At 43.6% G+C, this 27,082-nt stretch overlaps 1 protein-coding gene across 2 annotated transcripts in view; it reads right to left on the reverse strand.

Moving 5' to 3' along the window:
- FERMT2 (FERM domain containing kindlin 2) overlaps positions 1-27,082 on the reverse strand; it is a 121,010-nt gene that overhangs the window by 37,388 nt on the left and 56,540 nt on the right. Inside the window, exons 4-5 of one of the 2 annotated variants that reach the window (XM_063118198.1) lie at positions 18,354-18,488; positions 1,262-1,294 (exon numbers count right to left, since the gene is read on the reverse strand). In XM_063118198.1, the coding sequence (XP_062974268.1) occupies positions 1,262-1,294; positions 18,354-18,488 (168 nt within the window). The remainder of the gene's footprint in view (positions 1-1,261; positions 1,295-18,353; positions 18,489-27,082) is intronic. The other variant, XM_063118199.1, reaches the window with a different exon arrangement.

Genomic DNA, 27,082 nt, shown 5'->3' on the forward strand with positions numbered 1-27,082 from the left:
AAATTCATGGAGGATAAGGCTATCAATGGCTACTAGTTATGATAACTATGTATTATCTCCAGCGGCATGCCTCTTAATACCCGTTGCTGGGGGGGGGGGAAGAGCAAGTGGATTCCATTGCCCCCATGTCCTACTTGTGGGCTCCCCATAGGCATTTGGTTGAGCACTGTGGGAACAGAATGCTGGCCCAGATAGGCCTTCAGCCTGATCAGAGGACTCTTATTATTTCTTACATGAGTGACAGGCAAACTACTGCAACCTTCTTCTCACTGGCCTTCCTTCTTCTCACATCAGTTCGTTGGTTTCTGTTCACCACTCTGCTGCTAAGATCATCTTCTTGGCTCGCCACTCTGACCATGTAACTCCACTTCTGAAATCTCTTCATTGGCTTCCGATTCACTTCAGAATCCAATATAAACTTCTCCTGTTGACCTACAAAGCTTTTCACTGTCTAGCTCCTTCCTATCTTTCCTCTCTCATCTCACACTATCGCCCCGCTCGTGCTCTTCGCTCCTCTGATGCCATGTTTCTCACCTGCCCAAGGGTCTCTACTTCCCTTGCTCGGCTTCGTTCATTTTCTTCCGCTGCCCCTTACGCCTGGAACGCTCTTCCAGAACATTTGCGAACTACAAGTTCAATCACAGCTTTTAAAGCTCAGCTAAAAACTTTTCTTTTTTCTAAAGCTTTTAAAACTTGGTTTTGATCTGACTTTTATACCGTTAGTTTTACTCTACCCTGTACCTGTTTGGTGCATTCTCTTCCCCTTCTTATTGTTTTATTATGATTTTATTAGAATGTAAGCCTATGCGGCAGGGTTGTGCTATTTTATTGTTTTACTCTGTACAGCACCATGTACATTGATGGTGCTATATAAATAATAATAATAATAATAATAATAATAATAATAATAATAATAATACCAACTCCAGTTTTCAACATAACATATAAAGCAGGAACTTGCATCACTAGATGACCAGGGGAGCTCAGATTTCCAAGCATGATCCCCTAAACCCCCTGCTTCTGATAATGCCCAAAGCAACTCTGAGTCTTTTAACAGCACTAAATATTTGCCCAATCAAAAAGAAGCCCAGAACATCCTTCCCATATTTTGTAATAAATGCGTTTATCATTGTGGGAGTAAAAAGTAACCAAGAAGGTCGTGAGCCATGAGGATTCTCTGATTCATATAGATTAGACAGGTAGGGAAAAAAGCCAAAAGAAAGTCACAGGAGATGAGAAGTCCTACCCACATGGGGCTCACCTTTCACTGGGCCGATGTAAAGAACATCAGAGCCTACAGAGAAGGAAAGAAAGGAAGGCAGAAGGTAAGATGGAGACAAAGAAAGAACCAGAAATAAGAGTGACAGGAGTGAAAAACAGGTGAAGAAGATATCCAAGGATGCAATCAAGAACATGGCACCAGCGCTCAAGTCCTCCATATAGCGCATCATATGTATTCATTTCTCTAAAATATCAGGTGAAGCAGTCCAAGCTGTACAGTGGATTGCAGCTTAAATGGACCATAACCAAGCCATTAGCCAGAAATGTTGTATTGGTAACACAGCATCATGTGACATAGGTAAATGTGACAGTGCAAAATAGCAAAAATCAAAAATATAAGTGGTATACCTGTATAAAAGTTAACATAATAATATCCAAGGAAACGCAGAGGAGGCCAACTGGAGTAAAATTAACTCTATAACTGACCAGGGATAAAGCACAACATTTCAGAAGGGTAGAAATGAAAGATGCTTATGTTATAAACTGCATACTCCCCGCAAAAAAGATACAAGCCTTTGCCTAACCCTGCTCTTTGCTGGAAGGCAGACCCTCACACTGAGGAGGTCTCTTGCCTCTCAGAAGGACGTTCTTCCGTGTGTTTAGCCTGGCCTTGAAAAGAAGAGGGAGTTAACCTGTTCTTGCCAGCTCTAGTCCTTTGCTGAGAAGCATAGAATTTCCACCATAACTTCTTTGGCCTGAAATGAAATGGAATGAAATCAGGCCTAGGCAACATAGTGCCCTACACATGTTGTAGACTACAGTTCCCATAAGCCCCAACCTGCATGGCCAATAGTCAGGAATAAAGGACGTTGTAGCCCAAAACATCTGGAAGGCACTAGGTTGCATATTGCAGAAGTAGGCCATTACTGCTTCCCTTATATGATAATCATTTCAGTGGTTCTGCACATACTGGCCAGAACATTTCTTTACTGTGCAACTGGGTAAAAGTACTGCCTGAAAGCTGTTCCTTATATCTCTAGGAGGAATATGCTAAAGCTTTGGGGTGGGGTGGGGTGGGGTGAGGAGAGAGTTTCAATATCAAATTAATCAGGTGCATATTTCTAAAGCTGTAAAATCCTCGTATGACGACCCAATTTGCACAGGGAGCCATTTCTGAGAGACAGCTTCCACATAAAAAAACACACCATGAGTTACCATAATGGAAAGAAAAACCCTTGAAAAATGAGTGTAATTTGCTAAACATGTGAATTTTCACTTTTGCGCATGAAAGCTGCTCTCCACATGAAACCAAGATGATATGTCACAGGCTGTGTTCACATGACACGACAACCCACCCTGGTGAACAAGGTACCGGGGCTCACTGTGGGTTGTTCTCAACCCTTGGTCCTGCAGCCGGCTCCAGCGCTTATCTTGGAAGACTTTGTGGCAGAACACTTCGGAGGCGCCGCTCAACTGCTAGCACAGAGATCTTCACTAAAGTTGAGACCTCTTCCAAAAGGATATAAGGAGCACTTGGCTGATATTCAGCATAAGGAAACACGTGCTAGACCTTGGTCGCTTCATATGAGGGAGAAACAGCTTAGCAGAGCAACATTAGCTAGCAGTTGAATGGAACCTCCACAGCAGAAAGATTAAAGCAGCAATGTTTACTGATAAGCTGAAACCTGATATACATGTAAAGGATGAGATGAAACAAGCCATGACGTTTACTTATTAATGCTTTTTGATTGGTTGTGGAATAGAGGTGCTGGTCGTTAATCCATGTTCCCTCACTGAGATTTGGTGTGTTCCTGATGGGTTCTTCTTCAGCTCTTCAGTGGCACTGTAGCATTCTCTTATACGTGACTGAAGCTGAGGTATAATACTGAAATGTCTCACATTTTAAAATCAGTTTGTTTTTAATTCTTTTTTATTTTTAAAACTGTAAAAATTTATAACCTGGATGCACTATTGGGTGGTCATTTATTCTGTTCTGGAGTGCTGGATCATGCACATTGCATCGCGTGCAATGCACATGATGCAGCACTCCAACAGCATGGTTGATTCAGCAGCTGACAGGGAAATGAGTCAAGGTCACCCCTTAGCAAGGTGATCCTTCGGATTTTAAGTGTTGCAGTGACACTTGGGGGTGCCCCACTTCCAATGGACAGTTGCACGAGTCTTCAGCAAGTCCTTTTCACAGAGATCTACCCTACACTCCCATTCGCACTAACTGCTTCCCTCAACCCATGACGAATTAGGTGTCCCAGGTTCAGATGACATGCCAACCCACTATGGGTTGAACAACCCCTAGAACAAACCACGGGGTGTCATGGTGGCTTGTTGCCCCAAAACAAGCCACCCTGCAGGAAGCAGTCTGGGTTCAGGCGACATGACAACCCACCATGGCTTGTTACCCATGATGGGTTACGGTTATCATGTCGTGTGAACCCACTTACAGTGTAAGAACTTTACCTCTTTAGAAATTAACATTTGAAGCAGCCTTCTAAAGACGGTAAAAAGTTTTCCCTTTCTTGGCTGAACATCCAGAAATAAATAAGCTGCCTGGATTTCAGCAGAGTGTGTTGCTCCCCAGCCTCAAAACCAACACTTCTTAAAATAGTTCATGAGAGTCTAAGCTGCACAATCTCTTTGTGGTCAGTTTCTTATAACCTCTTGCTATGTATGCGTTGCAAGCCTCATTCTCATTCTTAAGAGTTTTAGAATATTTGACCTCATCGTCACTCTGTGTTAAATTAATAAAAGGCCTGGCTACCAGAGCCTGGAATATTTCTTCCACAAAATGGTGGTCGGGAAGGCCATCGCTTGAGTCCCTCAAGCATTAGATTTTCAGACTGTTATTTAGTTTGCTCCCACTCCAGTGAGAGCCACAAATTTCAACGCAGTTGGAATTAGGCCAGTGTGGAAAGCCGTCTGCTATTCTCTCTACCATCTTGTCCAGAGAGACTATTCCAACACTAATACTATCACTAAACCATTTTTAAATAAAAACAACTATTCTGTTTGCACTAGAGAATCCAGGGGTCTTATTAAAAGCAGAAACAGAGGTTCAGATAGCCAGCAGTTTGCTCATATCATTAAAATGGTGCTGCTGCTGTTCTGATCAAAATACAATTTAACTCCACTTAACCATTGGTTGCCCATATTAGCAACAGACCACTTGGTAACTCCGCATACCCATTCAATTATTTTAAAATAAATTATATTGTACATTCACATAAGCAAAATTGAGTCATGATGAGCCTAATAAGAAGCCAATTTTTCACTATGTTTATTGGTTAGTTAAGAGGGCAAAAGAAACAGAGGGGGGAAAATTCACTCGGCAAGTCGGTCCCCACATGCAACACCAGTTGGCCCCATAACATACCATTTCTCTAAAGACCTACACACTGGAAAGTCTCTGTTGGATTAATCCCAGCTTTTGTTGGCTGTCTGAAAGCATCCCCCACCCACCAAAACACCATTCATATCATGAAAGCAATGGTTGTTGGGGGCTTGTTGAGCAGGACTTGCTGAGCAGTTGAAAAAATAACAGGGGGAGAAAACCTATTTTAGAAGCAAAAGCTGAAATGGAATTTAACTATCAAAAAGTTAACTAGTGTCTCTTCTGAATGTCTCTGCTATTCTTCATTTCTGTTGCTTTCCTAATATACTCATAGAATCATAGAATAGCAGAGTTGGAAGAGCCTACAAGGCCATCGAGTCCAACCCCCTGCTCAATGCAGGAATCCACCCTAAAGCATCCCTGACAGAGGGCTGTCCAGCTGCCTCTTGAAGGCCTCTAGTGTGGGAGAGCCCACAACCTCCCTAGGTAACTGATTCCATTGTCGTACTGCTCTGACAGTCAGGAAATTTTTCCTGATGTCCAGCTGGAATCTGGCTTCCTTTAACTTGAGCCCGTTATTCCGTGTCCTGCACTCTGGGAGGATCGAGAAGCGATCCTGGCCCTCCTCTGTGTGACAACCTTTTAAGTATTTGAAGACTGCTATCATGTCTCCCCTCTAACAACACTGTGAGGTGAGATAGTATTACTCTCATTTTAAGAATGGAGAATGCAAGCTGAGAGAGACTGCCCAACTTGTCTGGGCCATTTATGTACACAAAAGTGTATTACCAATAAATGCTGCATTCAGAGCACATGGGACTTGCCCATTATGAATAGAAACCTGGTACCAGCCCAGCCGGGATGGCTTGGGTGGGAAAAAGGTCATTACAAGTGGGGAGGAGGGGAATAAAGCACCTCACGTGCAAAGGACACGTTCAACACGTGAGGCACGGGCAGGAGACAGTCTATAAAGGCCAGCCCTGACAAGCGCTCGGCCTCATGTGTAACTCTTAGCATTAGAGTATAGAAGGAGGCAACTTACACACAGGTCCATCAAAACCTATTTTTGCAGCAGATTTCATAGAATCATAGAATAGTAGAGTTAGAAGGGGCCTACAAGGCCATCGAGTCCAGCCCCCTGCTCAATGCAGGAATCTACCCTAAAGCATCCCTGACAGATGGTTGTCCAGCTGCCTCTTGAATGACTCTAGTGTGGGAGAGCCCACAACCTCCCTAGGTAACTGATTCCATTGTCGTACTGCTCTACACCAAACTCAAGAAGAAGTTTTCTTCAAGAAGAAAAACCAAACTCTCTTGCACTTTAATAAAACTTTCCCTTTTTCTAAGTCTGGTTTGAGCCGAGAATGATGAGGCAGTATGCAATTTACGGACATCTGAACATTGCAGATGAAGCTGCACTGGCTAGTCACATTCATATATAAGTTGTTCTGTTTCACCTAGAGGAGGTTTTGTTTTTAAATACCTTTCTTCTGCAATACCTGAAAATGTATGCAGAACCCAGACATATGCCTCTAGCAGAACAGGTGTTTGATAGCAATGGAGCCTGAAGGTTCATGACAACTGGAATCCAATCACTATAAACAAAGCATGTTGGGATTCTAAGGAAACCAGCTGCTTCACCAAAACCATCTTGCAGTCTACACTAATGACATAAAGGAGCCAATCCACTGTTCAGCACTGGCGTACACGCTGCATTTTTGTCAAGGGAGGCTGCGAAGGAGCACTGCATGATAGCTTATGGCTGCAAATGGACAAAATGAAACGTTCAAGCATGAAGATTCATCTTCAGACTGACCAATAGCAGGTCTATACTTTTAGCACCCTGCCTCTGTGGCCACCATCTCTCAAATGATGGGAATTTTGTGTCCTTCGCTAAACCCTTGGAGAACTAGTCCGTATAACTGTAGCACAAACAGCATTTCAAAACAGACAACTAACCTGCACACTCAGCAAACACAGTCTAAATTGCCACTTTCCCCACTGCAAAAGCAGGAGTAGTGTGCATTTATAGGGGTAAACCCTATTGCGAATCACACTGCCCTCACTTTCTATGCTGCTTTGTGGTGGAGGGACAGCAGCCAGAATTTCCAGACCCAAGCTTACGGCTAACGGACTGGAATACATTTACATGTTGTTGTCTGGAGCTGCCCCTTTCCAGCATGTAACTCCTCTGCTGAGGGAACTGCACTGGCTGCCTATTCGCTACTGGGCCAGGTTTAAGGTTCTGGTACTTGTGTACAAAGCCCTAAACAACTTGGGACCAGGATACCTGAGAGAGCTCTGCCTTCTCCCTTACCAACCTGCCCGGTCACTGAGGTCATCCGAGGGCCTGCTCCTGGTGGTTCCACCTAGATCCATCCCCCGATTGGAGTCCACCAGGGGAAGAGCCTTCAGCGTGGTGGCGCCCCTCCTGTGGAATTCCCTGCCCCTGGAGGTCAGGCAGGCTCCGACCTTGTACTCCTTTCGGCGCCTCCTGAAAACATCTTTATTCCAAGAAGCCTTTCTTTAACATGCAGCCTTGGATTTCTGTGTTGTTGTTGTTTTGCTTCTTTTTAAATTTTGTTTTAACTGTTTTATTCTGTTTTTATTTTCATTTTACCTTGTACACCGCTCCGAAATTTTTTCAATGAGGAGCGGTATATAAATATTCTAAATAAATAAATAAATAAATAATACTATTATTATTATTATTATTATTATTATTATTATTATTATTATTATTATTATTATTATAATAATAATATTACATTTGTATACCGCCCCATAGGTGAAGTTCTCTGGGTGGTTTACATAGGTTAAAGACAGTTCCAGCCCAAGCATTAGGAGCAAGTTTAGAATCTCTCACTAGAATGACTGACAGGGAGAAAAAAATCCTTTGATGTGTAGATGGAAGCAACCTCAAGAACCCAGAATCACATGTCTACTGTTGAAACAGGGCAACAGCCATCAATTTTCTTACCTATTAGGGCTAAACTAAAAGTTATACAGGGGTGGTATATAATTCTGTCATTTTATTCTTTTTCCTTTTAAGTGAAAACAGCCATCGGGATTGAGGAATCACAGGAGCTGCTTAAACCTTCCCTCTTCCTCACTCAAAAGTCCTGCCCCCATCACAAATTGTTTTTCCACCCACTGGAGAAATGATATGGGTATTCATATATATTCATATACTCACCCTGAAGGAGCAGGTTCGTAGCTTGGGGGTTGTTTTAGACCCATCATTGTCACTTGAGGCTCAGGTGACCTCAGTGGCACGGAGTGCCTTCTACAAAGTCCGGTTGGTGGCCCAGCTATGCCCCTATCTAGACAGGGATAACCTGGCTTCAGTTGTCCATGCTCTGGTAACCTCCAAGTTAGATTACTGCAATGCACTCTACGTAGGGCTGCCTTTGAAGACGGTTCAGAAGCTGCAGCTCGTGCAAAATGCAGCGGCCAGATTGATTTTGGGAACCAGAAGGTTTGACCCTATAACACCTGCTCTGGTCTGCTTGCACTGTCTGCCTGTATGTTTCCAAGCCCAATTCAAGGTGCTAGTTTTGACGTATAAAGCCTTACATGGCTTGGGACCACAATACCTGATGGAACACCTCTCCCGAAGTGAATATCTGAGGTTCAACATCTAAGGTCCTCCTCCGGGTGCCTACTCCGAGAGAGGCTCGGAGTGTGGCAATGAGAGACAGGGCCTTTTCAGTGGTGGCCCCCAGACTATGGAACGATCTCCCTGATGAGGCTCGCCTGGCACCAACGCTGCTATCTTTCAGGCGCCAGGTTAAGACTTTCCTCTTTTCCCAGGCATATGGTGGCACATCTTAATCACCCACGTTTAGTTTTTTAACGGTTTTTAATGCTTTATGTGTGTATGTTATGTGTTTTAGAATTTTAAATTTTGTATACTCATTTTTATCTTAATTTTAGAATTTCTGTAAACCTCCCAGAGAGCCCTGGCTACGGGAGCGGTATATAAGTGTAATAAATAAATAAATAAATAAAATTTTCCTGTGATGGACAAGCAGTTGGATACACATATGTAATTTGGGGCGGGGGGTGACAAACTTTTGCTCTGGTTAAGTACCTTCTCTGTACTGTGAGTCTTCCACCCCTGGTAATAGCTCCTTGCTGCTACTTTTCATGGAAGAACAACAGTGGGAGGCTGTTACATGCATCTTCTGGCTTTAGCATGAGATCTGCTATACCAGTGATCCTAATTTTTGTGAACTGCCCAGAGAACTTCGGCTACTGGGTGATGCAGAAATATAATAAATAAATAAATATCTCCAAACAGGAGCCACTTTGGCCCTTTGCTATAAATAAAACCTATAATCATTGTATAGCACAGTTTTCTTCAATGCTAGGTCAGAGGGCTGCTGGAGGGACCTATTTATTTATTACGTATTTATTTCATTTCTATACCGCCCAATAGCCAAAGCTCTCTGGGCGATTCACAAAATCCCCTCTCTGCCCCTCCCTCCCTCCCTCCAGGCAAGTTCACACAACAGGACAGCACACCAACCCCTGCTCAGGCGTTGTCGTGTTGTGAACATAACACTCACATAGCCCTAAAACAGACCGTGGGTTATGCAAGGTTTGCCCTGTGTCACCATTACACGGTGGTGGATGAGAAAGGCCTCTATTTGGCCTCGGGGGGGGGGGGGGGTCTAGAGCCAAAGTGACTCTCGTTCGAAAATTATAAAGATACGTATTTATTTATTTATTTATTATATTTCTATATCGCCCAATAGCTAAAGCTCTTACTTATCAATGGAACCTCCTCAAACTGGGGAGAGGCAACGAGTGGGGTACCGCAGGGCTCAGTCCTGGGCCCAGTGCTCTTCAACATTTTTATTAATGATTTGGACGAGGAAGTGATCTTGATAGGCTGGAGTGCTGGGTTGAAAACAACAGAATGAAATTGAATAGGGATAAATGCCAAGTTCTACATTTAGGAAATAGAAACCAAATGCACAGTTACAAGATGGGGGATACTTGGCTCAGCAATACTACAAACGAGAAGGATCTTGGAATTGTTGTAGATCGCAAGCTGAATATGAGCCAACAGTGCGATATGGCTGCAAGAAAGACAAATGCTATTTTGGGCTGCATTAATAGAAGTATAGCTTCCAAATCATGTGAGGTACGGGTTCCTCTCTATTCAGCCCTAGTTATTTTTATTTATTTATTTATTTATTTATTTATTTATTTATCATACTTATACCCCGCTCCTCAGCCAAAAAAGGCTCTCGGAGCGGCTTACACTTAGCAAAAAAGACAGTCCTCATCTAGAGTATTGCGTCCAGTTCTGAGCTCCACAATTCAAGAAGGACGCAGACAAGCTGGAGCATGTTCAGAGGAGGGCAACCAGGATGATCAGGGGTCTGGAAACAAAGCCCTATGAAGAGAGACTGAAAGAACTGGGCATGTTTAGCCTGGAGAAGAGAAGATGGAGGGGAGACATGATAGCACTCTTCAAATACTTAAAAGGTTGTCACACAGAGGAGGGCCAGGATCTCTTCTCGATCATCCCAGAGTGCAGAACACAGACTAATGGGCTCAAGTTAAAGGAAGCCAGATTCCAGCTGGATATCAGGAAAAAAATTCCTGACTGTTAGAGCAGTATGACAATGGAACCAATGACCTAGGGAGGTTGTGGGCTCTCCCACACTAGAGGCCTTCAAGAGGCAGCTGGACAACCATCTGTCAGGGATGCTTTAGGGGGGATTCCTGCCTTGAGCAGGGGGTTGGACTCGATGGCCTTGTAGGCCCCTTCCAACTCTGCTATTCTATGGTTCTATGATTCTCTCTGGGCAGTTCACAAAAATTAAGATCACTGGTACAGCAGATCTCATGCTGGAGCCAAACTGTTTTTGTCATGACATTCTGCCAAGTTCCACGTTCTATAAACCAGCACATATTTTACAATCATTGTTTTTGAGTTTGGAAAAAAAAAAGCTCTCATTTGTATCTCATAATTTGACAAAAAAGGCAAAGACACTCTTACAAAATAACTAACTGGTCTGTTTACAATTCTAGGTCTTGTGGAGGAATGCCAAGGGCAGGAGGAGAGGGTGGACTGTAAAGCCGGACTGCTGAGCTGCTCCCTTCTTGAAACAGCTGATCCAACCATTGGAACAAAGTGATTTAAAAACAAACAAACAAGCATGTTGAGATGGGGAAGGGGGAATGCGAGCGAACCAAGGCCAGGCTCTTAGATAGCTGAATCTTTGCAAGAACTACAGATATGAGGTTGAGAAATCTTGATCCACTGGTTATCTGTACACTGAAAGTCCTCATATTATCATTAAGGAGGTCAAAGAATCCCAGGCATCAGCATGCCATCAAGAACACACACTGAGTCCAACTTAGTAAAAAGCATTCAAAACATTTGATCTGTACATTTCAAGTCAGGGATGGACACCGTACTCTGGAATTCTTGTGTGGTCTGCAGAGACATAATCAAAAGCTGAAGACTGCCTTCTCCATAACAACCCTACCCTCAAGTTAATTGCAGGGCATCCAGGAAATGGAACAGGGACATAAAAACATTTATGCAATTCTGTTGCAACTGAATGCAACTCAAATCTATAATCAATCTACAGCACCCCTCATTTCAAAATATATTTCTGACCTGCCAGTAAGTGGTGAACAAGGATATTCGGTATAGGCTCTCTCCCCCTTCTCAGCCATGTACATTAGGTCTTTGACTGTGTGGGACTTTACTATTAAACTGATTTTAATGAAATCACAGCAGGTAGAGAAGTTCATGGCCTTAAACTTTCTTGAGGAGGAGGGAAATGTGCAACTGGCAAGGTTTTTTTTAAAAAGGTATTGTTCTAAGTTTCTCATCCGATATTCACTTCACAATATAATGTGGAGCTTTTTGGCAAATGTGTGACTGGCAAGGTTCTCTTTGCTTAGTGCCAGAGGCTAAATAACTACTTTGAAATGAGAGATACTCTGGTAAATAGACTGTACAAAAAAGGGAGCATTCCAGACGTAAGTTGTAGTAAAACATTCATTATCCTTCTCTGCCAAATCTTTAATGTTACTTACAACCAAATTCTAAGACTTACTATAACAATACTTGGGGCGAATGTACTAATGTCACCAGTAAAACAATTTCATGAAACATCCTGGTGTTTTAACAGAATCATGTGGCATGAGTCAGATTAAGAAGTCTACCATGCATAAGAATTGCATCGTATGTGTCCTAGGTTTATTTATTTGATTTTAACTCATCTTTCTACCAAGAAAAATGGCACTCAAAGCAGCTTACTATCATAATATAACTAGATTAAAACTATAATAAAGCAAAGTTTTAAAAACTCTTCACTGGCTGCCAATTAGTTTCCGAGCAAATTATAGTGTTGGTTATCACCTTTAAAGCCCTACATGGTTTGGGTCCAGGCTACCTGCGGAATTGCCTTCTCCTGTACAATCCGCCCTGCACACTCAGATCCTCTGGGAAAAATCTACTTCAGCTAGCAAAAACTAGATTAACAACTGTTACTCAGAGGACCTTCTCTTCTGCTGCTCCCAGATCCTCCCAGAGTGCAGGACACGGAATAACATGCTCAAGTTAAAGGAAGCCAGATTCCAGCTGGACATCAGGAAAAACTTCCTGACTGTTAGAGCAGTACAACAATGGAACCAGTGACCGAGGGAGGTTGTGGGCTCTCCCACACTAGAGGCATTTAAGAGGCAGCTGGACAACTATCTGTCAGGGATGCATTAGGGTGGATTCCTGCATTGAGCAGGGGGTTGGACTCGATGGCCTTGTAGGCCCCTTCCAACTCTGCTATTCTATGATTCTATGATTGTGGAATGGCCTGCCGGAGGAGACTCATCAAGCTGACAGTCTACTAGCATTCAAGAAAGCTATGAAGACTGATCTCTTCCGGCAGGCCTATCCAGTGGAATTTTAAGATGTTTTTACAATTTTTAAAAATGTTTTTAACAAAGTACATTATGTTTTAATTCAGTTTTATGTATTTTATCGTTTATTGTTGTTCCACACCTCGATCAAAATGGAGGGGCAGGTAAGAAATTTATTATTATTATTATTATTACTATTATCATCATCATCATCATCATCATTATCATCTGCATTAAAACACAGTTAAAACACAATAATAGCAGAATAAAACAACAACATCCAACTCAATAGACCCACTTACATGCCAAAGGCCTACTTGAATAAAAAGGTCTTTGCCTACTGGTGGAGGGACAGCAGAGAAGGAGCAAATCCAGCCTTCCTCAGCAGGGAGCCCCACAGCCTCAGCGCTGGCACTGAGAAGGCCCTCTTTATGTCACCACCAGATGTGCCTCTGAAGGCAGTGGTCTTGAAAGAAAGGCCTCTCCCGAAGATCTTAGTACTGGAGCAGGCTCATATGGGAGGAGGTGTTCTTTCAGGTATCCTGGTCCCAAGCCATATACAACTTTATAGTTCATAAAGTTGAACTATTGGAATTTTGCCTGGAAACAGACTAGTAGCCAATGAAACTGCTGTAACAAGGGAGTCATGTGTTCCCTGTAACCAGCCCTGGTCAACAGTCTGGCCATAGTATTTTGGATCAGCTGAAGTTTCTGAAGAGTTCTCTAAGACAGCCCCCCAAAAGCATGATACAGTAGTCCAAAATGGGCTGTAACTAATGCATGCATGACTGTGGCCACATCAGACATTTCTAGGAACAGGTGCCTGGAATGCTCTTCCAGAACACCTGAGAACTACCAACTCAATCACAGCTTTTAAAACACAGCTAAAAACTTTTCTTTTCCCTATAGCTTTTAAACTTTGAGTTTGTTCTGACTCTATACTGTTAGCTTCACCCTTCCCGGTGCCTGTTTACACTTCCCTGTGCCTGTTTGCATTCTCCTTCCCTTCTTATTGTTTACTACAACTTTATTAGATTGTAAGCCTATGCGGCAGGGTCTTGCTATTTACTGTGTTATCTGTACAGCACCATGTACATCGATGGTGCTATATAAATAAATAATAATAATAATAATAATGCACTCGCCCCAGCTGTACAAACACGCTCCTGGACACCACCAGGTTCAAGACAAAGTCCAGGAGTGCACCCAAACTGCGAGCCAGTGTCTTCCATGGGGAGTGTAAACCCATCCAGCACAAGTTGAGCCCCTACTCCCTTATCTGCCTTTTGATTAACCAGGAGACCCTCTTCTGTCATGTCTGGATTAAGCTTCAATTTGTCTGACCTCATCCAGTCCATTAATGATAGTAGACACTGGTTTTGAACTAGAACAGCTTCCTTGAATTGGTTGGAAAGGAGATAGAATTGGGTGTCATCAGCACAATTAAAACAACAACAACAGAATATTGGCACCGAACCCCCAAACTCCAGAAATCTCTCTCAGCAGTTTCATGTATATATTTCCTGTAAACCGTCCAGAGAGCTTCGGCTATGGGATGGTATATAAATGTCATAAAATAAATAAATATTAAATAGAAAGGAGGATAAGAGGGAACCACAGGCATCCAACAGGAATCCCCCAGCACCACCTTTTGTGATCGCCCCTCCAAGAAGAATCAGAGGTACCACATAACAGTGCCTCCCAATCCCACGTTCAGAGAGATACCATGGTTGATGGGATCAAAAACCTCTGAAAGGTCCAGCAGAACCAATAGGGGTACACCCCCCTTGTCCAGTTCCTGGTTGAAAACACTACAGCAGCCTTCCCCAAGGAGATGCCCCAGGACAGTGGTTCTCAACCTTCCTAATGCCGCGACCCTTTAATACAGTTCCTCATGTTGTGGTGACCCCCAACCATAAAATTATTTTCATTGCTACTTCATAACTGTAATTTTGCTACTGTTATGAATCGTAATGTAAATATCTGATATGCAGATATGTGTTTTCCAATGGTCTTAGGCGACCCCTGTGAAAGGGTCGTTCGACCCCCCAAAGGGGTCGCGACCCACAGGTTGAGAACCGCTGCCCTAGGAGTTGCATGTGTTGGACAAAGCCATGTTGGCTGGGAATGATGGGCATTTCAGTCCAATGTATCTGGAGGACACCCAGTTTTGGAAGGCTGCACTGCAGAAAGATAATTTCAATAACAGAGAAGAGATGCTGTCATGCAAATCCAGTCTAGGCACTAATACTGTACCCCAACTCCAGTTTGGGCATTAATACTGAGGGAAACAGGGCATGTCTAAACCATGCCTATATCCCAGGGTAGTCCTTGGATGGTCCCTGTGCATCTACATGACGCACAGGGGATCCTGGGGGCAACCCAGGACTAGCAAAGACTTACCCTGGGATATCAGGAACCATGGAAAACCTGACTTTTCCGCGGTTCCATGCACATCCTGAGGAGCGCGGGCCATGTGGCCACTGCTCCTGGGTTGTTCTGTCCTCTCCGTGAGTGGTGGGGACTGTAATATGGGCATGGAGCTGCACGGTTGCAGTCCATGCCCATCAGGGGTGGGTGTGGGTTTTTTCTTCTTTTTATCTTTGGCACTGGCGCCCGAGTGCACTCCTCTTCTTGTTGTTTTTTAAAAAATGGCGGCCATGACGTCCTTCCGGGATGTCGCGTGGATGTCTAGACACCCAGGGAGGATGGCGGAAGCCGGTAAGTCCGCGATCCTCGCCCTACACCCTTGTGGTATAGAAATGCACAAACCCCAGTCCTTTCCCTAATCTCACCATACGTGGGAGAGGAGGGAAGAAAGGTCCAAACTGGACTACCAGATACTCTTGCCCCAAGGTAATTGGCTTCTATCACATGATAGTTAATGTACCTTCTTGGAAATTAGCAAGATGGCCTTCAAGATTAATTCTTCTGATGAGTGTATGTACATACACCCTACTAGCTTAGGCTATAGGTGACTCATACACTGAATAAAGAGCTTCGGCTATTGGGCGGCATAGAAATGCAATAAATAAATAAATAAATAAATACACATGTGAACACATGGCAAACTGGAGCCCAATTTTTGGGATAGCACAATTTTTTTAGGTTTAACTTTTCACAATAGCCCTACAGTTTGTGATTTCCATAATGCAAACCCAGATTTAATTACATTTATATCCCACTCCATCCTATGGATTTAAGGGAGGAAACAGCAATTCTAGATTAGGGCAAGGGATCCATTCATCTATTAATATAGAATTGCTATTACCTCATGATAGAGTGATCTATAAAACTCAAAAAGAGCACAGGGTGGGAGAAATACATATAAAGGGGGGAAGACCAGGGAAGAAAATGGACAAGGTCCCTTTCCAGTATATACATTTGCATTTCCTCACAATAGGCTGACTTTCAGGAAATTATGCAAGGCAGAGAGTTTAAAGCATACCTGTTTTTTCAGCTTTAATTATTTCTTGCATTATTTATTGCGTATCAGAAGATAAGGAACACAGGGAGAACTTTTGGAAGGAATTACACTTATGGTGGGGTATAATACAGAATGGATCTGGAGTATAATGATTTTGGTGGGACTGACTTCCTAGCAAGCATGCTTAGAACTGCAACTTCACTCACTCCCTTATTCAGTAAATTAGCATTAAAAAGTCAGAACACGTTTTATGTGAAGTCATTTACAGGCACATGACACCTCCTGCTGCCATTTAAAAAGACGAGGTTGGCATTTTAAAGAGGAGACAGACAGAGAAGATGTTTTGGGCGTTAAGTTACCACTCATGTTTGCGTCAGTAAAACGATCTGTTGTGCATTTCTCCACAGGGGTTCCTCGGGACTGGCCCCAGCATGCCCTTTCCACACCTCAGAGTGTCCAATGTCAGTACTTCCTGCTACCCTGATGAGGGAAATGTTGCTCTCTCTCTCTCTATCTCAAGCCAGTATACACTACCCCCCACAATTAAAATTAGATGGGAGATTGGGGCAGGACAGGAGGCTCTGAGTCTAGAGATCTACAAAGAAGTCCAAATTTATTCCGGATGGAATTGCTTACAATGGACACAGGCCTACCCTTACAGCCTTTTCAATAGCAAATCTTCTCAACACAACCACTGTACTGACACAATGTCACAACATCTGACACTGGCTCCCTATAAAGAGGTATATTACATTTAATGTAGACAAGTTAAATATTAAATCTTTCAGGGATGCTTTAGGGTGGATTCCTGCATTGAGCAGGGGGTTGGACTCGATGGCTTTGTAGGCCCCTTCCAACTCTGCTATTCTATGATTCTATGATGGCATTCAAGGCTCCCAACAGCCCATGCTCTGACTATATTTGAAACCTGCACCAAGAATCTCGACCTAGTAGCTATCAACACTCCACCGTAGTTGGGGAAAACCCACACTGCATCTTGAATAATTTTTCAGTGTAGAATTTGTTCCCTCCAGATTTCAGTCTATTTCTTCCTTCATCAAACCCAGGTGAGGCAGTGGCTGTTCTGAATCAGTGCCTGAGTACGGTAATGGACTGGATGAGGACCAATAAACTGAGACTCAATCCAGACAAGACGGAGGTACTGTTAGAGGGTGATTCGCCTCTCTGGCTAGGTGATGTTCACCCTGTCCTGGACGGGGTTTCACTCTCCCTAAAGGATCGTGTTCTTAGTTTGGGGGTGCTCTTGGATCCAGAACTGTCACTTGAGGCACAGATGAACTCAGTGGCAAAGAGCACCTTTTTTCGGCTTAGCCTAATATACCAACTGTGCCCTTATCTGGACAGAGGTAGCCTAGCTCCAGTTATCCATGTTCTCATAACCAGTCCAGAAACTTCATCTGGTACAAAACAGGGCAGCATGTTTACTAACAGGGACTGGTCAATGAGACCACATCACGCCAGTCCTTTCCCAACTTTATTGGCTGCCAATCCAGGTCTGGGCCCAACTCAAAGTGCTGGTATTAACATTTAAAGCTCTAAACGGCTTGGGGCCTTGCTAGCAGTCTTTCGATTTCCCATTTGTGCGTTCTCCACCCTCACAAGTATCTGCTTTTGAAATGTATTCAAGAGATCACATCAGTACAACAGAGTAGCTCAGCCATGGTCCGTTCTCAAACTATCTGCAAGGCCCATAAGTGCTCCATCTTGCTCAAATTCACCACTTATATTTAGAAGCAATCTCCAACTCAAATCTCTTCTTTAGAGACAAATCACAGTGAAATTTGTGTGTGCAAGTGATTCCACTATTAGAGAAGGCAAAGAACAACTAATGGCAAAGTTTCAGACTTTGCCATTAAATAATACTAATACAAACAAGGATAAAAACAAAAGGTTTAAAGTTGTCTGTGATCCACGAGAGGAAAAGGAGGACTGTGGCTCCTCATTCCTTAATGGATATACAAGGTTAGGACTTCTGTGGACACAGAAGTAAGTTGTCATCCATTCTATTGAGTACAGAAGTGCAAGGTACCGGGGGGTGGGGGGGAGAGGAAAATTAAGAAACATGGGAAGACACTTGAGTTGAAAGGACTGTTACCTGGTAACAGTGTCAGGACAAGGCCAAATGACTACATACATCTGGCTCAATACTCAAAAGAGCATTTGACGCAGAGCCACTGTCAAATGCAGAGTGAATAGATGCCAAATGCTATCATTACTAAATATTATACAGCTCTCTAATGAATTCTGCAGACTTTAACTGCAATGCCATTTCTTGCACAGCCATCAAGAGATTAGGTGTGACTGTACATCTTTCCCTTTACAATCTGGTCCAGTTTCAGTTCTAAACGTTCTCTTCCTTCCCTTAGTGCCACTTTCACATCACTCTCCATACTTCCCTCTTTCGCCAACCTGCCCTCTTATTCCACTAAAGCAAAATATAGGCTCCACCTGATCCAGGCGTGATTAATGGACCTTCCAGCTCAAGTGTCTCATCTTCAGACTGGTCATCCAGCTTTTTCTTTTTCTTCTTTGTTGGATCCCTTGGCTTCCTCAAGAGGGAGAGTTCTTCGGGATGTCTGATATCTAGGAAAGAGCAACAGGGAATTACATTTTTAAAAGAAAATAGTTTTCCAATTTGTAAAGATTTTTTTAATAAAAAAAGAACAGCACTATAGAACCATAATGTTATAGAGTTCATTTTGTATTATGGTGTTATAGTTCTATAACATTAAAAATGGTTTTAAAACCTTTCTGTTCGCTACCATTTTGGCAGTAACACAAAAGAAGGATTTTCATTAACGTTTATGGTGTTGTTATGTTATAGCGTTTTAAAAAATCTAGATGGAAAACGTTTTAGCAATAATTGAAAAGATCAATAAAAAACAGGGTCATAAAATGACACATCACAAAGTTATAATTGTTGTAAACCGCCCAGAGAGCTTCGGCTGTGGGGCAGTATATAAATGTAATAATAAAATAAAATAAATAAATAATGAAGGGGTGAAATTCAGCTACTGTTGATTTTTTAAGAAATGTTTTATATTTTTGTATGATTTTATATTATGCTATTATATATGTATTGTGTGCGGACTTTATACTGTTAGTTTTACCCTACCCTGTGCCTGTTTGCATTCTCTTCCCCTCCTTATTGTTTTACTATGATTTTATTAGATTGTAAGCCTATGCGGCAGGGTCTTGCTATTTACTGTTTTACTCTGTACAGCACCATGTACATTGATGGTGCTATATAAATAAATAAATTATATATATATATATATATATATATATATATATATATTACATTTATATCCCAACCTTTTTTCCTCCAAGGAACCCAAGGCGGAGTACATAATCTTCCTCTTCTCCATGTTATTCTCACAACAACAACCCTGTGAGGTATGTTGGGCTGAGAGTGTGTCTGGCCCAAAGTCACCCAGTGGGTTTCCATGGCCGAGTGGGGACTAGAACCCGGATCTCCCAACTCCCAGTCCAACACCTTAGCTACTACACCGCACTGGCTGTCATATTATGCATCCCTCTATGTATAATGGCTTTATATTATGCTTTCATGGAATCATAGAATAGTAGAGCTGGAAGGGGCCTACAAGGCCATCGAGTCCAACCCCCTGCTCAATGTAGGAATCCACCCTAAAGCATCCCTGACAGACAGTTGTCCAGCTGCCTCTTGAAGGCCTCTAGTGTGGGAGAGCCCACAACCTCACCAGGCAACTGATTCCATTATCGTACTGCTCTAACAGTCAGGAAGTTTTTCCTGATGTCCAGCTGGAAACTTCCTGTCACTTGAGCCCGTTATTCCATGTCCTGCACCCTGGGAGGATCGAGAAGAGATCCTGGCCCTCCTCTGTGAAACAACCTTTTAAGTATTTGAAGAGTGCTATCACGTCTCCCCTCAATCTTCTCTTCTCCAGGCTAAACATGCCCAGTTCTTTCAGTCTCTCTTCATAGGGCTTTGTTTCCATAGGCCTTTGTTTCCAGCTTTCTTTCATGTTGTATGCTTTCATGTTGTATTTTTTAAACTGCCCAGTGAGCTTTGGCTTTTGGGCGATATAGAAATATAATATAGAAATATAATGAATGAATGATGTACGTCCACTGACAGAACAGCATCTGCCTGTGAAGCTGATTCCTCCCCCCCTCCCCTCACAGCTCTGGAAGGCTGTGGAGGTGGTTTTGCGGGTACATGGGGGATGCAGGGGGAAAGACAGGATAGGCTTATTGCAAACAGATGTGGATGTAGATCAACATGTACTGAGTTGGGATAGGTTCACTTTTCTGATACACCACTGGTCACATCAAAACCCCACCCTTTAAGAAAGGCAGAAGAGTGATGCTAAAGACAGCTACACCTATACTGAGCAAGCTGCACTGGTTACCAGTGTGTTTTCCAAAATCAATTTAAAGTACTGGTTTTGACCTTTAAGGCCTTACACAGTTTGGGACCAAATTACTTCACGGGCTGCCTTATCAGCCTGCCACTACTTTTAAGATCAGCAAGAAAGGCCCTTCCCACTTGCTACCTGTGAGGGAAGTTAGGTGGCTGAGTACATGGAAGATGGCCTTTTCTGCTGTGGCCCGACACCTCTGGGATAAGTTGGCATCAGGGGTAATTACAGAATGGAACACTTCTGAGAACAGTTTCTCCACTGGTTATTTAATGCATTCATCGCCTTTCCCTTGCGTTTTATGTCAGGATACTCCTGCCGGCCACTGCAACATTACACTGCTGCCTGCTTCCCCATCTCAATTGATTAAATCAATAAAACCATACAAGGTGTATGACGGGCTACTTGCACACAATTGTGGATCTCTGATACTTGTGGTACACTGGCCAAAAGGTTCATTTTACATAATGCAGGGCTCATGGAGATTCTGTACCTCTGCCAAAGCAATTGGGACAGCATCAGTTCCTGCTTCAACACTGAGCATAGTGCAACGTTGTTTTTCTAACATTGGTAAAAAAAATTGAGGAATGCAACTTTCACGGCCATGCGGCCTAGTCGTAAGACGAGGAAGGTGATGAAAACTAATGGATATTTAACTAACTAGCCATTCACACAAAAAGTTCAAGAACTTTAAGCAAAGTACTCAGCAAACGCTTTCTCACAGAGAATGCAGAAGCTCCCGACAAGACGTCTTGATAGCAAGGCGGTAGATAGAGAACTGAGGGGAACGGCAGGAAATGTTTGCCTTGGCTTTAGAAGTTTTCCTGATATGAGCTTAGCACAGAGCCCATATGTGTGATGCACAGAGACCACGATGAAGAGCTACATTTTCTGTGAGAAATATCTACAGATGAAAATCAACCAGTTTTAATTACTTTTGCAGATAACGCAAGTCATGGGAATGCATCCCTAGGTATTATCCCAAGATTTGAGTAAGCTTACTAATAATAGTTGAGTGACACGAATTGCTAAAATCTTATTTTGCTTTTTAGTTAGTAACTCCTAGTGGTGGAAAATCTAAAAACCTAATTACTAGCTTCAGAAAAATGTTAATTATTTACTAACACAAAAAATAAATTTCTAAGTGATGTAGAAATACAATATGAAACCACAATACAGTATACATAAAATTGTATAAAATGTCCTATATAAAAATACTGTATTGTATAAGAGTATACAGCAAGGAAAAAGACAAGAGCACCATTCTGGGAAAGCTTGTCAGAACAAGTAAGATGTCAGTAGGTGCTGAAAACCCAGAAAGGTCACAAGAACCTAAGAAGAGCCATGCTGGATCGGACCAAGGGTCCATCTAGTCCAGCACTCTGTTCACACAGTGGCCAACCAGCCATCAGCCAGGGACCAACAAGTAGGACATGGTACAACAGCACCCTCCCACCCATGTTCCCCAGCAACTGGTGCACACAGCCTTACTGCTTCGAATACTGGAGACAGCACACAACCACCAGGGCTAGTAGCCATTGATAGCCTTCTCCTCCAGAAATTTATCCAACCCCCTTTTAAAGCCATCCAAATGGGTGGCCATCACGACATCTTGTGGTAGTGAGTTCCATAATTTAACAATGCACTGTGTGAAGAAGTACTTCCTTTTATTTGTCCTGGATTTTCCACCAATCAGCTTCAAGGGATGACCCCACTGGGTTCTAGTATTATAGGAGAGGGAGAAAAATGTCTCCCTATCCACATTCTCCATACCATGCATAATTTTGTAAACCTCTATCCTGACTCCCCTGAGCCTCCTTTTTTCCAAGCTAAACAAACCCAGTTGATGTAACCTTCCCTCAGAGGAGATGCTCCAGCCCCTTAATCATTTTAGTTGCCATTTTCTGCTCTTTTTCCAGCTCCATAATATCCTTCTTTAGGTGTGGTGACCAGTGCCTGTCTAATATGTACTGGTAAGGAGTTCCAGAGAGTGGGCACTGTGATACTAAAGGCCCTATTCCGAGTTATCATGGACCAGACCTCTGATATCCTCTTCTGATGAGCACAGAAACCAAACAGGTCAGCCCAGGTGATCTTTTACCTATCCTGGTCCTGAGTTCTTTAGCGTTTTGTAAACTAGTATCAAAATCTAAAACCAGATTTGGTAGTATGTAGCCAGCCAATGCAGTTTCCTGAGCATAGGTGTAATATGCTGGTGATAAACTGCTCCCATTACCAACCTGGCTGTGTCATTGTGCACCAGCTGCAGCTTCTGGACCAACCTTAAGGGCAACTCCATATAAAGTGCATTTCAGTAATCTAGTTTTGAAGTTACCAATGCAATGCTATTCTTGTCCAGGAATGGCCATAAAGAGGTCATAAAATACTAGGCCAGATCTATTTAATAGCACTCTTATTATAGGTGCTGGGGAATTTTGTAAACCCTGTTTTCATATTGCTAGGCCAAAACAAGATGTAGTAACATTACAAGCATACAATGCACATGACTACTACCCAACAATGATTTATTGTAGGGTGACCATATGAAAAGGAGGACAGGGCTCCTGTATTTTTAACAGTTGCATAGAAAAGGGAATTTCAGAAGGTGTCATTTGTATATATGGACAACCTGGTAAAATTCCCTCTTCATCACAACACTTAAAGGTGCAGGAGCTATACTAGAGTGACCAGATTTTAAAAGGGCAGGGCATCTGCAGTTTTAACTGCTGTGATGAAGAGGAAATTTCCCCAGGTTCCCCATCTATGCAAATGACACCTGCTGAAATTTCCTTTTCAATACAACTGTTAAAGATACAGGAGCCCTGTCCTTCTTTTCATATGGTCACCCTAATTTATTGGAAATAATGCTAGGTGCTGTACATACCACAGAAGTGACTCATTTTGAAACCAAGTGATTTTGAAATCACGTGAGGTAATGGTTCCTCTTTATTCGGCCCTGGTTAGGCCTCATCTAGAGTATTGCGTCCAGTTCTGGCCTCCACAATTCAAGAAGGACGCAGACAAGCTGGAGCGTGTTCAGAGAAGGGCAACCAGGATGATCAGGGGTCTGGAAACAAAGCCCTATGAAGAGAGACTGAAAGAACTGGGCATGTTTAGCCTGGAGGAGAGGAGATTGAGGGGAGACATGGTAGCACTCTTCAAATACTTAAAAGGTTGTCACACAGAGGAGGGCCAGGATCTCTTCACGATCCTCCCAGAGTGCAGGACACGGAATAACGGGCTCAAGTTAAAGGAAGCCAGATTCCAGCTGGACATCAGGAAAAACTTCCTGACTGTTAGAGCAGTATGACAATGGAATCAGTGACCTAGGGAGGTTGTGGGCTCTCCCACCCTAGAGGCCTTCAAGAGGCAGCTGGACAACCATCTGTCAGGGATGCTTTAGGGTGGATTCCTGCCTTGAGCAGGGGGTTGGACTCCATGGCCTTGTAGGCCCCTTCCAACTCTGCTATTCTATCATTCTATGGGAGGGGAAAGGCAAATAGAATAATGGTGATGTGGGAGATTGGTGCTTTATGGGAGTAACAGGAATAGAATGGAATGGGCTATGGTGGTCAAAAAAGAGTTTTGCTGAAGAACTGGATTTGGAGGAGACAGAAATCTTTTGAAAGAAAGAAAGCCTGTGGAAACTGTTCCATGTGGACATATTTCAATTTAATTTGTGCTTCTGCCTGGTATCTGGGACATATTAAAAACACAGAATAAGCAGAAAGTCAAGCAGCTCTGCTCCCTCCTCTCCTTCTGGATTTCTGTTTCACATCCATTCTAATATCCATGAAAACTCACAAAAATAAAGTGTCACTAAAGTCATAGAATAGCAGTGTTAGAAGGGGCCCAAAAGGCCATTAAATCCAACCCGCTGCTCAATACAGTAATCCACCTTAAAGCATCCCTGACAGATGGCTGTCCAGCTGCCTCTTGAAGGCCTCTAGTGTGGGAGAGCCCACAACCTCCCTAGGTCATTGGTTCCATTGTCATACTGCCCTAACAGTCAGGAAGTTTTTCCTGATATCCAGCTGGAATCTGGCTTCCTGTAACTTGAACCTGTTATTCCGTGTCCTGCACTCTGGGATGATTGAGAAGAGATCCTGGCCCTCCTCTGTGTGACAACCTTTCAAGTATTTGAAGAGTGCTATCATGTCTCCCCTCAATCTTCTCTGCTCCAGGCTAAACATTCCCAGTTCTTTCAGTTTCTCTTGATAGGGCTTTGTTTCCAGACCCCTGATCATCCTCGTTGCCCTCCTCTGAACACGCTCCCGCTTGTCTGCATCCTTCTTGAAGTGTGGTGCCCAGAACTGGATACAATACTTACTTATTTATTTATTTATTTATTTATTTATTTATTACACTTATATACCGCTCCCATAGCCAGGGCTCTCTGGGCGGTTTACAGAAATTATAAAATTGAGGTAAAAACAAGTATACAAAATTTAAAACTCTAAAATACAGAACATACACACATAAAGCATTAGATCTGCTATCATGAGATCTGCTGGGATGTGCCGCCATATGCCTGGGCAAAGAGGAAAGTCTTAACCTGGCGCCGGAAAGATAGCAGCGTTGGTGCCAGGCGAGCCTCATCAGGGAGATCATTCCACAGTCTGGGGGCCACCACTGAAAAGGCCCTATCCCTCGTTGCCACACTCCGAGCCTCTCTCGGAGTAGGCACCCGGAGGAGGACCTTAGATGTTGAACGTAGTGACAGGGTATATTCACGTCGGGAGAGGCGTTCCATCAGGTATTGTGGTCCCAAGCCGTGTAAGGCTTTAGAGGTCAAAACCAGCACCTTGAATTGGGCTCGGAAACATACAGGCAGCCAGTGCAAGCGGACTAGAGCAGGTGTTATATGGTCAAACCTTCTGGTTCCCGAAATCAATCTGGAGCTGCATTTTGCACGAGCTGCAGCTTCCGAACCGTCTTCAAAGGCAGCCCTACGTAGAGTGCATTGCAGTAATCTAACTTGGAGGTTACCAGAGCATGGACAACTGAAGCCAGGTTATCCCTGTCTAGATAGGGGCGTAGCTGGGCCACCAACCGGACTTTGTAGAAGGCACTCCGTGCCACTGAGGTCACCTGAGCCTCAAGTGACAATGATGGGTCTAAAAGAACCCCCAAGCTACGAACCTGCTCCTTCAGGGTGAGTGCAATCCCATCCAGAACTGGTAGAACACCCCCCATCCTGTCAGCGGAATCACCTACTAACAGCATCTCAGTCTTGTCTGGATTGAGTCTCAGTTTATTAGCCCTCATCCAGTCCATTGTCGCAGCCAGGCACCGATTCAACACATCCACAGCCTCTCCTGCTGAAGATGAAAAGGAAAAATAGAGCTGCGTGTCGTCAGCATACTGATGACCGCACACTCCAAAGCTCCGGATGACCGCACCCAGCGGCTTCATGTAAATGTTAAACAACATGGGGGACAAAACTGACCCCTGCGGGACCCCATACTTGAGAGTCCACGGGGCCGAGTAATGTTCCCCAAGCACCACCTTCTGTAACCGACCCGCCAAATAAGAGCGGAACCACTGCAGAGCAGTACCTCCCACTCCCAGCTCAGCGAGTCGTCCCAGAAGAATACCATGGTCAATGGTATCGAAAGCTGCTGAGAGGTCGAGGAGAATCAACAGAGTCACACTCCCTCTCTTGTCTTTCTCCCGACATAGGTCATCATACAGGGTGACCAAGGCTGTTTCCGTGCCAAAACCAGGCCTGAAGCCCAACTGAAATGGATCCAGATAATCAGTCTCATCCAAGATTGTCTGGAGCTGGCCCGCAACCACCCGCTCAAGGACCTTGCCCAGGAATGGAACATTTGCTACCGGCCTGTAGTTACTAAGATTTTCCGGGTCCAAGGAAGTTTTCTTCAGGAGTGGTCTCACTACTGCCTCTTTCAGACGGTCTGGGACCACTCCCTCTCGTAGAGAGGCATTAATCACCTCCTTGGCCCAGCCGGCTGTTCCATCCCTACTAGCTTTTATTAGCCAAGAGGGGCAAGGATCCAGTACAGAGGTGGTCGCGCGGACCTGTCCAAGCACCTTGTCCACATCCTCGAGCTGTACCAACTGAAGCTCATCCAAGATAACAGGACAAGCCTGCGCTCTGGACACCTCACTAGATTCACCTGCTATAACACTGGAGTCTAAGTCCCGACGGATGTCAGAGATTTTGTCCTGGAAGTGCCTGGCAAATTCATTACAGCGGTCCTCAGAGAGTTCTACAATGTCCTTGGGGCCAGCATCTAATAGCCCCCGAACAACTCTGAAAAGTTCCGCTGGGTGGCAGATTGATGAAGTAATAATGGCTGCAAGATACTGGTTTTTTGCTGCCCTTACTGCCTTTGAATATGTTGTATTATATGCACTTACCAGGAGTTGATTACATCCATCTGGAGCTCGCCTCCATCTGTCCTCTAGCCGTCTCCTATTTTGTTTCATCGCTCTCAGCTCTGGGGTATACCATGGAGCCATACGAGCTCTACTCAGGAGAGGGCGCTCGGGAGCAATCATGTCAACCGCCCGGGTCATTTCTGCATTCCACAGGTCAACCAGGGTTTCAACAGGAGAGCAGTGGCCTAAGCAATACCTAAGCAGTGCTGAACAGAGGGGAACCAGTACCTTGCACGATTTGGAAGCTATACTTCTATTAACACAGCCCAAAATAGCATTTGCTTTTTTGCAGCTGCATCACATTGTTGGCTTATATTCAGCTTGTCGTCTACAACAATTCCAAGATCCTTCCCGCTTGTATTATTGCTG

The sequence above is a fragment of the Elgaria multicarinata genome, chromosome 2, assembly GCF_023053635.1.
Source record: "Elgaria multicarinata webbii isolate HBS135686 ecotype San Diego chromosome 2, rElgMul1.1.pri, whole genome shotgun sequence".
NCBI lineage: Eukaryota > Metazoa > Chordata > Lepidosauria > Squamata > Anguidae > Elgaria > Elgaria multicarinata.